This window comes from Amia ocellicauda, chromosome 8, assembly GCF_036373705.1.
Source record: "Amia ocellicauda isolate fAmiCal2 chromosome 8, fAmiCal2.hap1, whole genome shotgun sequence".
Classification (NCBI taxonomy): Eukaryota; Metazoa; Chordata; class Actinopteri; order Amiiformes; family Amiidae; genus Amia; species Amia ocellicauda.
The window spans coordinates 1,235,268-1,250,039 of record NC_089857.1 but is presented as its reverse complement, the minus strand read 5'-3'; the positions used below and the strand labels follow the sequence as shown (position 1 = coordinate 1,250,039).

The window sequence follows — 14,772 nt, the reverse complement described above, 5'->3', positions numbered from 1 at the left end:
ACTCCCACAGGGGTCGAAGATCATCAGGTAAGATGTCATCCCAACTGAGCTTGTTATGACACATCTGCTGCAGAATCTGTTTTCCCACCAGGATGAACGGTGCCACAAATCCGAGTGGATCGTATACTGAAGCGACAGTGGATAAAACTCCTCTTCGGGTAAGTGGATTTTCTTTCACAATCACTCTGAACTGGAACTCGTCAGAAGCCACGCACCACTGTATGCCAAGTGCTCTTTCCACGTGTAGCTCTCCCAGGGCCATGTCCAGGTCTTGGGCGGCTTTTGCACATTCTTCTTTGGGGATTGAGGCTAGGACTTTCTTGCTGTTGGAAATGAACTTGTGCAGCCTGAGTTTGCCTTTGTTGCAGAGCTCTCTTGCCTCCTTCACTAACTGAATAGCTTGGCTTTCAGACGCTAAGCTTGACAAGCCGTCATCAACGTAAAAGTTCTTCTGAATGAACTTGATGGTGGCTTCACTGAAGTGTCCGTGTCCTTCGGCTGCGAGGTGCTTGAGTCCATAGTTAGCGCAGCCAGGTGATGAAGCAGCGCCAAACAAGTGGACCTTCATCCGGTAGATGGATGGTTTGGCTTCAAGATTTCCATTCTCCCACCACAGGAATCTTAGGTAATCTTGGTCTTCTGCTTTAACGTGGAACTGGTGGAACATGCGTTCAATGTCACACATGATTGCCACTGGACCTTTCCGGAAACGACACAGAACTCCCACCAAGGTGTTTGTCAGCTCTGGACCGGTCAGGAGATGGTCGTTTAAGGATGTCTCTTGAAATCTCGCCGAACAATCGAAGACAACACGTATCTTCCCAGGCTTTTGGGGATGATACACCCCATGGTGTGGGATGTACCATGCTGGAGCTTTATTGAGGTCTTCTTCTGGGACCCTTTCTGCATCTCCACGTGTTATGATCTCATCCATGAAGGTCTTGTAGTCTTTGTAGTACTGTTTGTTTCTTTTCAGCTTCCGTTCTAGGCATCTGAGACGGTGGATGGCGCACACCATGTTATCTGGTAAGTTGGGTCTTTCATTCTTGAATGGCAGTGGCATCTCATAATGACCATTGTCCTTGAGCCTGATGCCTCTTTCCATCTTTGACAGGAATCGGAGATCCTCTTGAGAGATGTGACTGTCCTCCAAAGACCTTTCGACAAAGTCCGATTCCAGCACCTTGATGACATCTGCAGGTGAGACTACCTCTTTGACTTGAGTTCTACAGACATAGTGAACTTCGCTTGTGAGGTTTGAAGAGGACTGAAGACCAGGCATCACTTGCCTCACGATGACCTGGTGACTTATTCCAATTTCATCTCCATAGTCAAGACATGGGTTGCCATAGCCAACTACGCTCCAGCCCAGGTCTGTTCTCTGAGCAAAGGGCTGATTTTCTTTACCAGGCACCACTTGCCTTGGGACAAGAGCTTGAGGACAGTTGTAGCCGATTAGCAGGCCCACGTCGCAGCTTTGTTGAGGAGCAATCTCGTCTGCGATGTGTTCCAGATGAGGCCATGCCTTTGCAGTCTCTGGTGTGGGAATATGATCTCTGTTTGCAGGGATGAATTCTCTTGAGTAGGTCACTGGCAGAGGAATTATCTTGTCTGAGTAGAATCCTCTCACTTGTAGTCCAGTCAGTTTCCGACAGGACACAACTGTGTTTCTTGAAGCCATTGTGGAGAGCTTTAGCTGAACTGGTTCCTTCTTTGTGTGAAGAGTCTTTGCCGTTTCTTCCAGGATGAATGTCGTGTCGCTCTGTGTATCGAGGAGTGCATACACAAGAACTTCACGATCTGGCTCACTTGTGACTGACAACCACACTGGAATGACTGTGGATGTATGAGTGTCTTTAACATTCTGTAAAACTCTGTTGGATGTTGACTCACGTGATGATCTTGCTGCCCTATCTTGTGGCCGCTCTATTTTCCTTTCCCTTGACTTGCCACTGTTCCCTGCTCCACTAAGCCGTGTTGACATCCTTTCTTCTTTGGTGCGATTATCATGGAGGCAAGCTGGATGTCTTTTTTCACACATATCGCAGATCTCTCTGTTTTCACAGTCCTTCGAGCGATGGCCAAACTTCAGACAGCCGAAACACAATTTCTTCTCTTGAACAAACTTGACTCGCTCTGAAATAGTCTCATCCATAAATTTGCGACACTTGTGTAGACTGTGACCTGCCTTCTCACAGAAGACACAGCTTGTGGTAACAGCTTTCTCGTCTGAGTTGGTTGCCAATACCTTTGCTCCATGACCTCTTGTCTTTGAAACCTTGATCTTCTCATTTTCACTTGGTTTTAGAGCGTGGAGGGACGTTATTGGGTTACAGGCGATTTTGGCTTCACGTGTGAGAAACTTGACGAACTGGCTAAAGCTTGGGAACGTGTGACTTTGTTCTTCCACTTCTATCACCTTCCTATTCCATCTTGAGGTCAGCCAGTCTGGAAGTTTAGAGAGTATTTTCTGATTTTCGTTGCAGTCGTTGAGTACTTCAAGACCTCTGATCTGAGACATGGCCGCCTCACAGCTGCGAAGGAAGTCAGCGAGTTCTTGAAGTTCCACACTCCCCTTAGAGTTTATTTTGGGCCACGTATCAAGCTTATCTCTGAAGGCCTTGGCGATAAGGAATGGATTGCCGTATCTCTCTTCTAGGATGGTCCACGCTGCACAATAAGCTGACTCTGTGCCTAGCAAGAAGTAGCTTTCAATGGCCTTTTTGGCTGGTCCACCCACATACTTTCGCAGATAGTATATTTTCTCTTCAGCTGGTATGTTTTTCCTGTCAATAAGTGTCTGAAAGGAGACTTTCCAGTCATTAAATCTGAGTGGGTCGCCGTTGAACGTTGTTGGTTCAGGTACGGGAAGACGACTCGCACTGATGGACTCTGCGAATGCTCTAACAAGAGCTGCAGTATTGTCTTCTTGTTTTGGTTGTGTCAGAGAGTGAGGTGGGGAGCGATGCTGCAATAGGCTACTTTCATGCTTGACTTCCTCTTTCTCCTTCGGAGGGACACATTGATGGAGCAGCCCAAATATTTCTTCATCTGAGCATTCACTTTGTTCATATACTTGCTGTCTCGCCTTAGCAGCCTCTAGCTTCTTGATTGTCTCCAATCTTTCTAGTTCTCTGCGCTTGGCTTCCAGCACCCTTTGTCTTTCTGCATTTTCAGCCTCTTGATTAGCTCGTAAATTGGCTGCTTCAGTTTCGAGTCTTTCAAGTTCTTTGATATGACGTTCTTGCTCTAGCAGTACTTTTAAAGTGGCTTCATTGGCAGCAACTTCAGCAGCAGCATCTCGTCTTGCAGAAGACTGGCTTGAACGGGATGTTATTCTTGAGTTAGTTTGAGAATGAGCAGACGACTTGGTGCGGTGAGAGTTGACGCTTACTTTGTCTGAGGCTGCAGCTTCAATTACAGACTCTATTGATTTCACTCTTTGTTCTTCACCCCCTCTTGTGTCTAGAAGAGCCTTTGCAGTCTGGATGATTGTTCTTGTTACTGCTTCGCAGGTGTCTGCTCTGCGACGTGTGTCTTGGTCGGGAATGTCAATGTGCCTTAAATCTTCATAAACAACGTTCAGATTATCTGAGGCATTGCTTATCTTAGTGATGTGGTCACGCAGCAGGTTGTTTGAGCATTGTCCACTCAGCGCTTGTTTGGCATCCTTAGCGATAGCTTTCCACTTCTCGTAGCTCACACTGAAACGGTGTGCAAATCTTCTTACTTGCTGATCGTGCAGTTCTTGGCCCTTTTCCGTAAACCTGCGGACCCTTTGGCTTCTATGTGGCTCTTGTGAGGAAGTGTGGTTATCTCCTGTGCCTTCAGCAGCTTGTGGTTGCATGTCTGCGCAGTGCTGCTGCGCGTCTTCACCTGCACCCTCTTTGTCACTCTCAAAGAAAAGCTCAAACTCTGACATTTTGCTTTAGTTTGGTTTAAATCTAAACTTGTTTTTTAGTTGAGTAAATTACCTTGTTCACAATAATCTAAGTTATGTTTAACTTAGCTTAAGCTCAATTGAGTAGTTGTTTTTAATCTCTGATATGTGAATAGTCAGCCTTTAATTACTTGCAGCTACTGACACTACTTTGGAGAAAAATTACTCTCTGCAGCTAAATTAACTTGCTTTTTCCAAAATAAAAACTGTACTAACTGTACTCAAAGACTAGTAACACTCACTTTGTGATCTATGGAGCTATGGTCTTCTTGCCTGATAACTTGTTATAGTTATATATGGCCTTATTTAAATCTTAAATTACCACAAATGAAATTAAACAAACCAAAAATATTAACTCTTAGTTAAACTTGTACATATACCACATTAAGTAATAACCATTCACTTTTAAGTCTAAATATGACCAATTCTGCCTTACTCTCGGTACTAATAGTTCTTAATATTCACATCCTACTCATCAGTAGACACAATATCAACACAGTAGCAATATCAATCCACTTCAATTTGAGAAAAGGTAAGTAAACAAAACATTAACTAATGGGAAATGCAAAGAAATGTCTCATTCTCTTGCCCAGAACGCTTAATGTCTCTGAATTACAGCTTAATTTGCGTTATGAAACCTGATTCTTCCGTGGGCACTGCCTCTTCTCGCGCTGGAATGAAGGCGCGCACGCGCTGTCACGTGCAGATGTCTTGGCCCGACCACGATTCGCACTTTCCGATGCCGTCTGTGAAGGCGCGCGCTGCGATGGAGATGTCTCAGCCCAACCACGATTCGCGCTCTCCTATGCCGTCTTCCTCGCCTACTCATGCGGAGCAGTCGAGTTCTCACTGTAGCTCCCTCCAGTAGTCAACACGAAGCACGAGGTCTTGGTTAAAAAACGGGGTTTTATTTCAACAACATATGTCAACCCGTGAGAACTGGGTTGAAAGAGAGAAAAAAAATAAAAGGAAATTATAAATACAATGCATGTATGTATGTCTTGAATACAGTTTGTGCCGTTATAGTTACACACTAGTTAACACAAGCTATGCACATGAAATATATCACAGACAACTGGATACAAAAGAAACATACCTCGTAGGCTGCTTCCTACTTAGGAGGGGCTAAATCTCAAAAGCCTTCTTCCTTGTCTTCTTTACTCGGATAATATACATTTAGATATCTTTATATTCTTAATATTTACTTAGCTCGGAGAGCTCTTGCGATGCTATGTTTTAGCTCTACACTTTAGATGTTGTGCCCCCTTTAATTACGTGCGGAACACAAGGATGGCGCTAATTAGTTCCGCCTCTACGATATCCTATTAATTTTAGGTAGGAACCAAAAAAATAGTCACAAACTTAACTAAAGCTGAGAGGCAGTTACACATGGCATAGTTTTGATACAATTACAACTCTGATTACTGGTACATAAATTGAGCTTGACATGGAAAAACTCACTCCACAGAATATGTTTAAACAAAAATATGGATTTCCCGTGCAAAACTCACAATGCCAATCCCCAGGTCAGGCGGCCATGCAGGTGCCTCCAGGCAGCAGTCCTTCCCGACACACTCCCCCAGGGTTTTTTCCTCCAGCACCTGAACCTTGTAGAGAGAAAGAGGACAGCATGGTCTGAAGAGTAATCAACCAGCTAAGCAAAGTGACAATTATATGGCCACTTACCTCTCACCGCCCATTCCAATGTTCATCTTCCCGTAAGTGCAGCTCTGGACCCGGATCTCTTCAGACCGCCCTGCCCGGAGGGACCCCACACAATCAGAGCTGCAATTGATTCATTGCAGGCCCAAGACATCTTCCTCATTAGCCTCACTTTCCTTCCTCTCTGCAGGTGTGCATCCCTCACACAATGCAAGGACAGTGTCCAGGAGGGGCACAATAAACAAAGTCTTTAACCCATTTCCAGTCTCTACTTTCTTAACAATACATCAGCACACAGAATATACTTCACCTACAGCTGGCATTCCTCACAGCTTTTCACTCAGTGTCTGTGTGCAACATCAGGATTTTTCCTCTCTGGCCATTTATTTATGGGGTTTCTGTATATCCTCTCAATCAGAGCCAATTTTCCCTCATAGACAACCCAAACCTAGGGTAAAGGCTAGAACACAATACTTAGCTTAAGCTATCCTCAATAACTAGTCCTGTCCTCCACCACCAGTACTCCAGGGGCTTTGAGTCAGCAGCCCCTTGCACTCCAGTTGGTACTTCCCCAGGTTTGGCCATACATAGCCTCTTCAGCTCTTTGTTGTACGCCTTCCGACTCGATCTCAGGCTTTAGCTCCCCTTTAAGCCTGCACTCCTTCAACCAGCCTCAGGTGTGGGGCTACAATCAGGGATTAGTACCTAGCAACAATCACACCTGCAGGGCTCAACAAGGGCTCAAATATAACAGTGTAGGAAATAAATTAAGTCTATTTTCCCCACCACCAGAAGAAAATAAAATCCACAAACGTATGCCCCCACAACCAAAGCATTATATAACCCCCCGCCCCCCAAGGAGCTACACAAAATTAAATACAGCAATAATACATCAATAAATAGTACATCTTCGTCCATACCTCAACCTTTTCTCACAGGCTTTCCCAGGGGCTCCGTCCTGGGTCCCCTCCTGTTCTCTCTCTACACTGGTTGGGCAGCAGTGTGGAGCAGTGGTTAGGGCTTTGAACTCTGGAATGAAGGGTCATGGGTTGTACACAGTATTCCACATGAGGTCTAACTAGTGCATTGTACAGTCTTATCATTACTTCCCTAAATTCTACACTTTTGACAATATACCCTATCATTCTGTTTGCCTTTATATTGCTTCCCCACATTGCTTGGATGGAGAAAGTGAGGAGTCCACGACTCCTGGGTCATTACTTTCATTACTACATGCATTCATTTTTCCAGTTTTATTACTCCTATAGTGTAATTATATTGGACATTGTTATTACCTGCATGTAATACCTCCAGTTAGAAGCAACTCCTCTAATCGACACCCTCTGTTTCCAGTTCATAATCCATCTACTTACATTACCCTGAATGCCTACAGCTTCCAATTTGAGGATTAATCTCTGGTGTGGAACCTTATCAAAAGTTTTTGGAAATCGAAGTATATCATATCATATGCTTTCACATGATCTACAGCTGCATGTTAAAAAAATACATGATCTGCCTTGTCTAAACCCAGAGATGATACATACATTTAACATAAATAGTACCATTATAATTTATTGTTAACATATATTTACTATATTTTCTTACACATCTATAAGCCATGCTTAATAGACACATTATTTTGAGTAATCTGTTAGTAGTAAAAGGTTGTGAGCTACTCTATAAGGGTAATACTATATTTGTATCAAGGAAATCATACTATTTTTAAAATACATAGTTGCTAAAAAATATATTTTTTAACTTATTCGATTTTTAAAATTAAATGAATTAATGAAATTTGGAAAGATATATAAACTATTCTTGCTTTATTAGCTCTATACTATTTAATTTGATACTTTGCCAGGAGTACATCAATGTAAAATGGAATAATATAACATCTCAGTGCTGTCTCTAAATGTGGCCCAAACTGCAGTGGTGAGAAATCAGCATCTCCATTCAGGCCACACTTCCATATCCATCATGAGCTGAGATTTCCTCAACCTTCAGATGAAAGTATCTGAGGTGCTACTCACTGACACTGTATTTGTGGGGTAGTACGCGTACGTTATATGTACTAAATTAAAATAGAATCTACAACAAATTTGAATCATTTTAATATGAAATAATGATCACCCCTGTGGCTGCTCTGCAAGTGGCTCAGCCCGCGGTGGTGAGATCACGCGTTCCGTGCTGGCCACGCCTCCGCACGCGCCGCCTCGCAGCCTCTTGCTGACGTCACGACACGTCAAGGCGGACTCGGGCTGTGATTGGCTCAGCCATCGGGTGATGGTCTCCTCGCCATATTTTTGTACGGCTTGCATTTCTACAAAGGGCAGGGCGTCTGTCGCAAACACTTGAGAGAAAACCGAAATATATGTGGGACTTATATAATTATATGAAACTATATGGTAAATAAATATTATTTCCTTTATGTGGCTAACTTCCTTAACTCGTGATCGATTTAGGGCACACTGTATGTAACCTTGTCGCCGGGCGCAAGAAGCACAGGACGGATAGAGAAGTCTCTCCAGGTCCTGATACTCCATCGCTTGCTACGGAATCGAGCAGGTAACTATAATATGTTGTGTGTACGTATGGACAGATGATTGAGTGTATGTACCTATGCGTGTGTTCAAATAACGTAAAATAACTCGCATACGATCGATTTAATTGATTCATGCACAATAAGTTCACCCAGTTAACATGTTTGAGCTATATTATTATCAGTATACATAAGGTCACCAGAATGCCTGATTTGTATTATTAACCTATGGTTGGCCGCAGTTTGCAGCTCGGTTAACGCCTGAATTCGCCTCCATTGGCGGTCGTAAGACGGCAGTATAGTTTCCCCCGATGCGGACCGTGAGGGACTAGAATCCACGACAGGAGTCTCGACTCGATGGACGGAGATCTGTAACAAAATGCGTTTCCCCATCAATGTCGCCACTATAATGCAATTAATGAATACATTATATAAATTGAACCGTCTTAACTGTGTTGAAATCCATGCACTTTTTACAGTACTGGCAATGGAAAGAATAAAACCTATTTCCTCTTCATAGACACCTTTGGAAACATCTTTTATGCATGTATTTTTATGTTTCCAATAGCCTCCAAATGTATTCATACCAATTTCAACACTAATATTCAATACTCAGAATTTAGTACTTACGAACAGAAGTCATTACTTGTACAACTATTAATAGCATATCTGTCAAATATATACATGCATGTATAAATACCAGAACATTGTGTGTTAGTATCCCAAAACGAGCTGGGTTTGCTGCGTGTGTCTGCTCACAGTCTGTCCTCACATGCTAAAAGTCCATGCAGTCATGGCAATCTGTTGTTGTTTTTATTATTATTGTTGTTGTTGTTGTTATTATTAATAATAATAATGAAGTAATTAATTCCATATTACCCAGCAGCACAGTTGCAGTTGTTTAACTCTTCTAGGACCATTACTTATCTTGATCTGTGAAACCATCTTTCTATCTATTGGCATGATTTCAGTTCAATTATTGTGTAAATGTAATTCATTTTGTTGGTTATAACATTCAGATGTCTTTTGACAGCTTTAATAGGTCATGGTTAAGAGCAGGTATATGTCATTGGCCTATGCTGACAGGGAACGGTAGTCATGTTTGCTTTATGCTTCTGCAGGTGAATTGTGGTCTATGTATGTAGTTTCTTTGGGCCACAGCCAGCCTCCTGCAGCAACTTTTAAGAGCTGTTCTAGGCTGTGCTGATTTTTGAAGGTTGAGAATCTAGATACACAACAAGAATTCTGTGCTACAAAAACATAGGCATTTGTTTGGTTTTGTATTGTTAGCTAAGTCAGCTGATATATATTTTTATATATTGTCAGTCTGACTTTAATCTCTCTAAGGAAACATGCTGTGTTTGATGCTTAATTTTCCACATGTGGGTATAGGTCACTTTGACACATTAGAAGCAATAAAATGCACTGAGGCTCCATTTCACACTCTGATCTCAACAATATCAAATTATTTTCTTGTTTGATTATATTGAAAACCTACATTTATATATGTTCTATAAGATTGTTTTGTTTGTTAATGTACAGTACAGAGCTGAATATGGATGTGGGGTGAATCTTAAGTGTTTACATAATATACAATTTATATTTTATTTATTTTGCATTGAACTTACTACCAGAGCTGTTGTACAGGTTTGAAAAATAACAATTCCATGCTAACTCAACCAGAGCTGTTGCCCTAACATCACAGAATTTGCTAGAACAAATTATATGTGGAGTTTTAGGCCACATAGTTAAAGTTTCTTGAGTTTGTTTTATTTTTTTTGTTATGCTGTTAAGTTAATTGTAACTTAATTCCTCCTCTTCAATTGCAGGGCAAATACTGAACACTGCACCACAATGCTGACAAGGTTGTTTCGCATCCATGGCCTCTTTGTGGCTTCCCATCCCTGGGAAGTTATAGTGGGGACTGTGACGTTAACAATCTGTATGATGTCCATGAACATGTTCACAGGGAATGATCAGATCTGTGGCTGGAATTTTGAGTGTCCCAAATTTGAAGAGGTGAGAACTTGTCTGTACTGCATTTTTTTAAATAATTTTTCAACTTGAGAAGAGGGGTGGGTATTGGCAAGTAGCTTGCAATATGATATAGATCACAATGCATATTACAATTCAATACATCAGATACATTACAATTACAATTTAATCACGATAAGTTACTGAAGTGCTATAGAAAACCTCAAATAATATTAGGCTATATTCTTCAAAGGACAAACTTTGCCAATTCCTATTGAATCACCCTAATAAAACATAACAAGCTAGCTAACATTTTATTATCAACACCTATTTTCACAAGCAGCAGGACATGTGTTGACGGCACTGTTAGCTCATATCAGATCATTTTGTAAGAATAGGTTAATATAATCCATTTTGTTTGCTTTCTGATTACCTGTTCTGGAGTTTGCCCATAGGGTCTGTTATTTTTAATGAAATAAAATAGACCTGTATTAAAAAAAAAAAAAAAAAGTAAATTCAATGTGTTTTCAGTGATCAGAATATATTTAATCCAAAAGAAACCGATGTTAGTGAAGACATAAATTAAGATTTATTTTCAACGAGAAGTAGCAAAAGTGAGACTCGGTAAAGCGACTGGGACGTCTTGAATGCATATACATAAACGTGAGGAAAAACGAATAAAGTAAACTTTACACAATAAAATGTATGCACATATCTAAACAGACTTGCAGCATTATATAACATAAATAACCAGTTATTAAAATAGCCTAAAACTGAAATGATATATTACTCCACATGAAACCGCTTTGAAATGGGACCGTCTATTACAGCAGCGTACATCAATGCAGAAAACCTGCTTTTCAGAACTACAGTGCCCTTATAGAAAATAATTAGCATCATGATCAAACGGTGACTGATCAAGGCATTGATCCAGAGACCTGGGTTTGCAAAGTGATCAGGATTTAATTCCAAAGGAAAATTTAAAACTTTGTAGTAGGGGTGTAACGATTCAAACCAGTTCCCCAAATCTGGTCCATATTTATTAGCGAACCGGTCAAATATCGATCCAATCATCACAAACTGGCCAACGAACTGATACAGCATTTGCAGATCGGATCATAAAGTGTATTTCTTTTCACTCGCAAGACGTTGGCTTCTCTTACAAATTTTGACTCGGCAATACTGTACGGGGGTAGGTTAAACCATGTAATTTGTGTAGGTCAAAGTACACGCTTTGCATGTGTACAATTGCCCAATGAAGAAGTACAAGTCGGGTTTACAAAGAAATAGGACGGTGTTGCAGAAAATAAGTCAAAATAACGATTTGCAACATAAAGCAACTTTACAAATGTGCATTTAGTAAGTTTATATTTATACAAAATAACTTAATCTGGACCATCGCCATTTTAATCGCAAAACGTTTGTAAATGGGATTAAAACGCAAGCACTGAATGGCTGAGGCGGGTTTGTGCTGTGAGTTCCCTGGGCTCATGCGACGTCTCTGCACTGGGATCACTGAACAGACTGAAAGCTTGGGAAAACGGACTCAATAAGGAACTCTATAAGGAAATACTACATTGACATGATTATGATAACGATATTTTACACTAATCGTTATTACGGTAGCAAATGTGTGAAATGTAGTTCTCTTGTGGATTGTCGCAATTAACCGAGAAGTCCCGTGATGATGTTCATGCCCCAGCGCTGCAGCGGCACATTTGGCATGACATCCAATCAGCTGCTAGCTGGAGTTAGCGCCTTGTCATTAAACACAGTCACCCTACATTCACACTGCCCACTCGCTCAACTCACAAATCGCTCAGTCGCCGGCACGCTATTGCTGAGCCCTGCACTGTGTGCAAACTGCCCGCTCGCAGGGATTAAGGTCTGGAGACTGGCTAGGCCACTCCAGGACCTTAATGTGCTTCTTCTTGAGCCACTCCTTTGTTGCCTTGGCTGTGTGTTTTGGGTCATTGTCATGCTGGAATACCCATCCACGACCCATTTTCAATGGGCCAATTGGTTCTCACCCAAGATTTGACGGTACATGTCCCCGTCCATCGTCCCTTTGATGCGGTGCAGTTGTTCTGTCCCCTTAGCAGAAAAACACCCCCAAAGCATAATGTTTCCACCTCCATGTTTGACGGTGGGGATGGTGTTCTTGGGGTCATTCCTCCTCCTCCAAACACGGCGAGTTGAGATGATGCCAAAGAGCTTGATTTTGGTCTCATCTGACCACAACACTTTCACCCAGTTCTCCTCTGAATCATTCAGATGTTGGCAAACTTCAGACTGGCCTGTACATGTGCTTTCTTGAGCAGGGGGACTTTGCGGGTGCTGCAGGATTTCAGTCCTTCACGGCGTAGTGTGTTACCAATTGTTTTCTTGGTGACTATGGTCCCAGCTGCCTTGAGATAAATTAACAAGATCCTCCCATGTAGTTCTGGGCTGATTCCTCACCGTTCTCATGATCATTGAAACTCCACGAGGTGAGATCTTGTTGCATGGAGCCCCAGACTGAGGGAGACTGACAGTTATTTTGTGTTTCTTCCATTTGCGAATAATCGCACCAACTGTTGTCACCTTCTCACCAAGCTGCTTGGTGATGGTCTTGTAGCCCATTCCAGCCTTGTGTAGGTCTACAATCTTGTCCCTGACAACCTTGGACAGCTCTTTGGTCTTGGCCATGGTGGAGAGTTTGGAATCTGATTGATTGCTTCTGTGGACAGGTGTCTTTTATACAGGTAACGAGCTGAGATTAGGAGCACTCCCTTTAAGAGAGTGCTCCTAATCTCAGCTCGTTACCTGTATAAAAGACACCTGGGAGCCAGAAATCTTGCTGATTGATAGGGGATCAAATACTTATTTCCCTCATTAACATGCAAATCAATTTATTACTTTTTTTGAAATGTGTTTTTCTGGATTTTTTTTGCTGTTATTCTGTCTCTCACTGTTAAAATACACCTACCATTAAAATTATAGACTGATAATTTCTTTGTCAGTGGGCAAACATACAATATCAGCAATATCAAATACTTTTTTCCCCTCACTGTGTGTGTATATACACTCACCTAAAGGATTATTAGGAACACCATACTAATACTGTGTTTGACCCCCTTTCGCCTTCAGAACTGCCTTAATTCTATGTGGCATTGATTCAACAAGGTGCTGAAAGCATTCTTTAGAAATGTTGGCCCATATTGATAGGATAGCATCTTGCAGTTGATTTGTGGGATGCACATCCAGGGCACGAAGCTCCCGTTCCACCACATCCCAAAGATGCTCTATTGGGTTGAGATCTGGTGACTGTGGGGGCCAGTTTAGTACAGTGAACTCATTGTCATGTTCAAGAAACCAATTTGAAATGATTCGACCTTTGTGACATGGTGCATTATCCTGCTGGAAGTAGCCATCAGAGGATGGGTACATGGTGGTCATAAAGGGATGGACATGGTCAGAAACAATGCTCAGGTAGGCCGTGGCATTTAAACGATGCCCAATTGGCACTAAGGGGCCTAAAGTGTGCCAAGAAAACATCCCCCACACCATTACACGACCACCACCAGCCTGCACAGTGGTAACAAGGCATGATGGATCCATGTTCTCATTCTGTTTACGCCAAATTCTGACTCTACCATCTGAATGTCTCAACAGAAATTGAGACTCATCAGACCAGGCAACATTTTTCCAGTTATCAACTGTCCAATTTTGGTGAGCTTGTGCAAATTGTAGCCTCTTTTTCCTATTTGTAGTGGAGATGAGTGGTACCCGGTGGGGTGTTCTGCTGTTGTAGCCCATCCGCCTCAAGGTTGTACGTGTTGTGGCTTCACAAATGCTTTGCTGCATACCTTGGTTGTAACGAGTGGTTATTTCAGTCAAAGTTGCTCTTCTATCAGCTTGAATCAGTCGGCCCATTCTCCTCTGACCTCTAGCATCAACAAGGCATTTTCGCCCACAGGACTGCCGCATACTGGATGTTTTTCCCTTTTCACACCATTCTTTGTAAACCCTAGAAATGGTTGTATGTGAAAATCCCAGTAACTGAGCAGATTGTGAAATACTCAGACCAGTCGATACCATCCCACACAGATCACCCAGACCAGCCCACCTGCTCACTGATTGGGTCAGGAAGAACCGTCACTCAAACCTGCTGGACCAATGGAGACCCAGGATCCACGCCTCACTGTAAATCCTGCCCTCACGCCAAAACCGCGCCAAAACTCGTAAACGAAAAAACAAAAATTGAAAGCAAAGAAACTGTCGGTGAAAGCAAAAATTGCAGCATCGCAAGCAAAGACGAGCACTGCAGGCGAGTTTTGCTATAGTTTTTTTTTCTCAAGTTTTTTTTTTTGTTTATAATAAAGAAAAATGAATGCGTTTTTTTTTTTTTTTTATGCGATACTTATGGCTCTAATTTGAGCCCATATCACCTGGCAATCATGTAAATGTGTAGGGCGTGCCTCGGAGCCTCTGGGAGTGCGTTGCACAGCCGTGGCACATTATACTATATGATCATACTAGTGCCATACACATTGAATTCAAAATATAAATATATATCATAAATGAAACAACAATTGGAGTTTCGCTTTGAGTTTGCAACGCCCCTATGCGGACACATGTTAAATCCAACATTGCGGCTTAACCGTGTACCTCAAAA

At 42.1% G+C, this 14,772-nt stretch overlaps 1 protein-coding gene across 1 annotated transcript in view; it reads left to right on the top strand.

Annotated features, from left to right (window-relative positions):
* The first annotated feature begins 7,892 nt into the window (after positions 1-7,892).
* Positions 7,893-14,772, top strand: part of hmgcra (3-hydroxy-3-methylglutaryl-CoA reductase a) — a 44,621-nt gene continuing 37,741 nt past the window's right edge. Inside the window, exons 1-2 of the mRNA XM_066711773.1 lie at positions 7,893-8,167; positions 9,971-10,160. Coding sequence (XP_066567870.1) covers positions 9,996-10,160 — 165 coding nt within the window. The 5' untranslated portion in view covers positions 7,893-8,167; positions 9,971-9,995. The remainder of the gene's footprint in view (positions 8,168-9,970; positions 10,161-14,772) is intronic.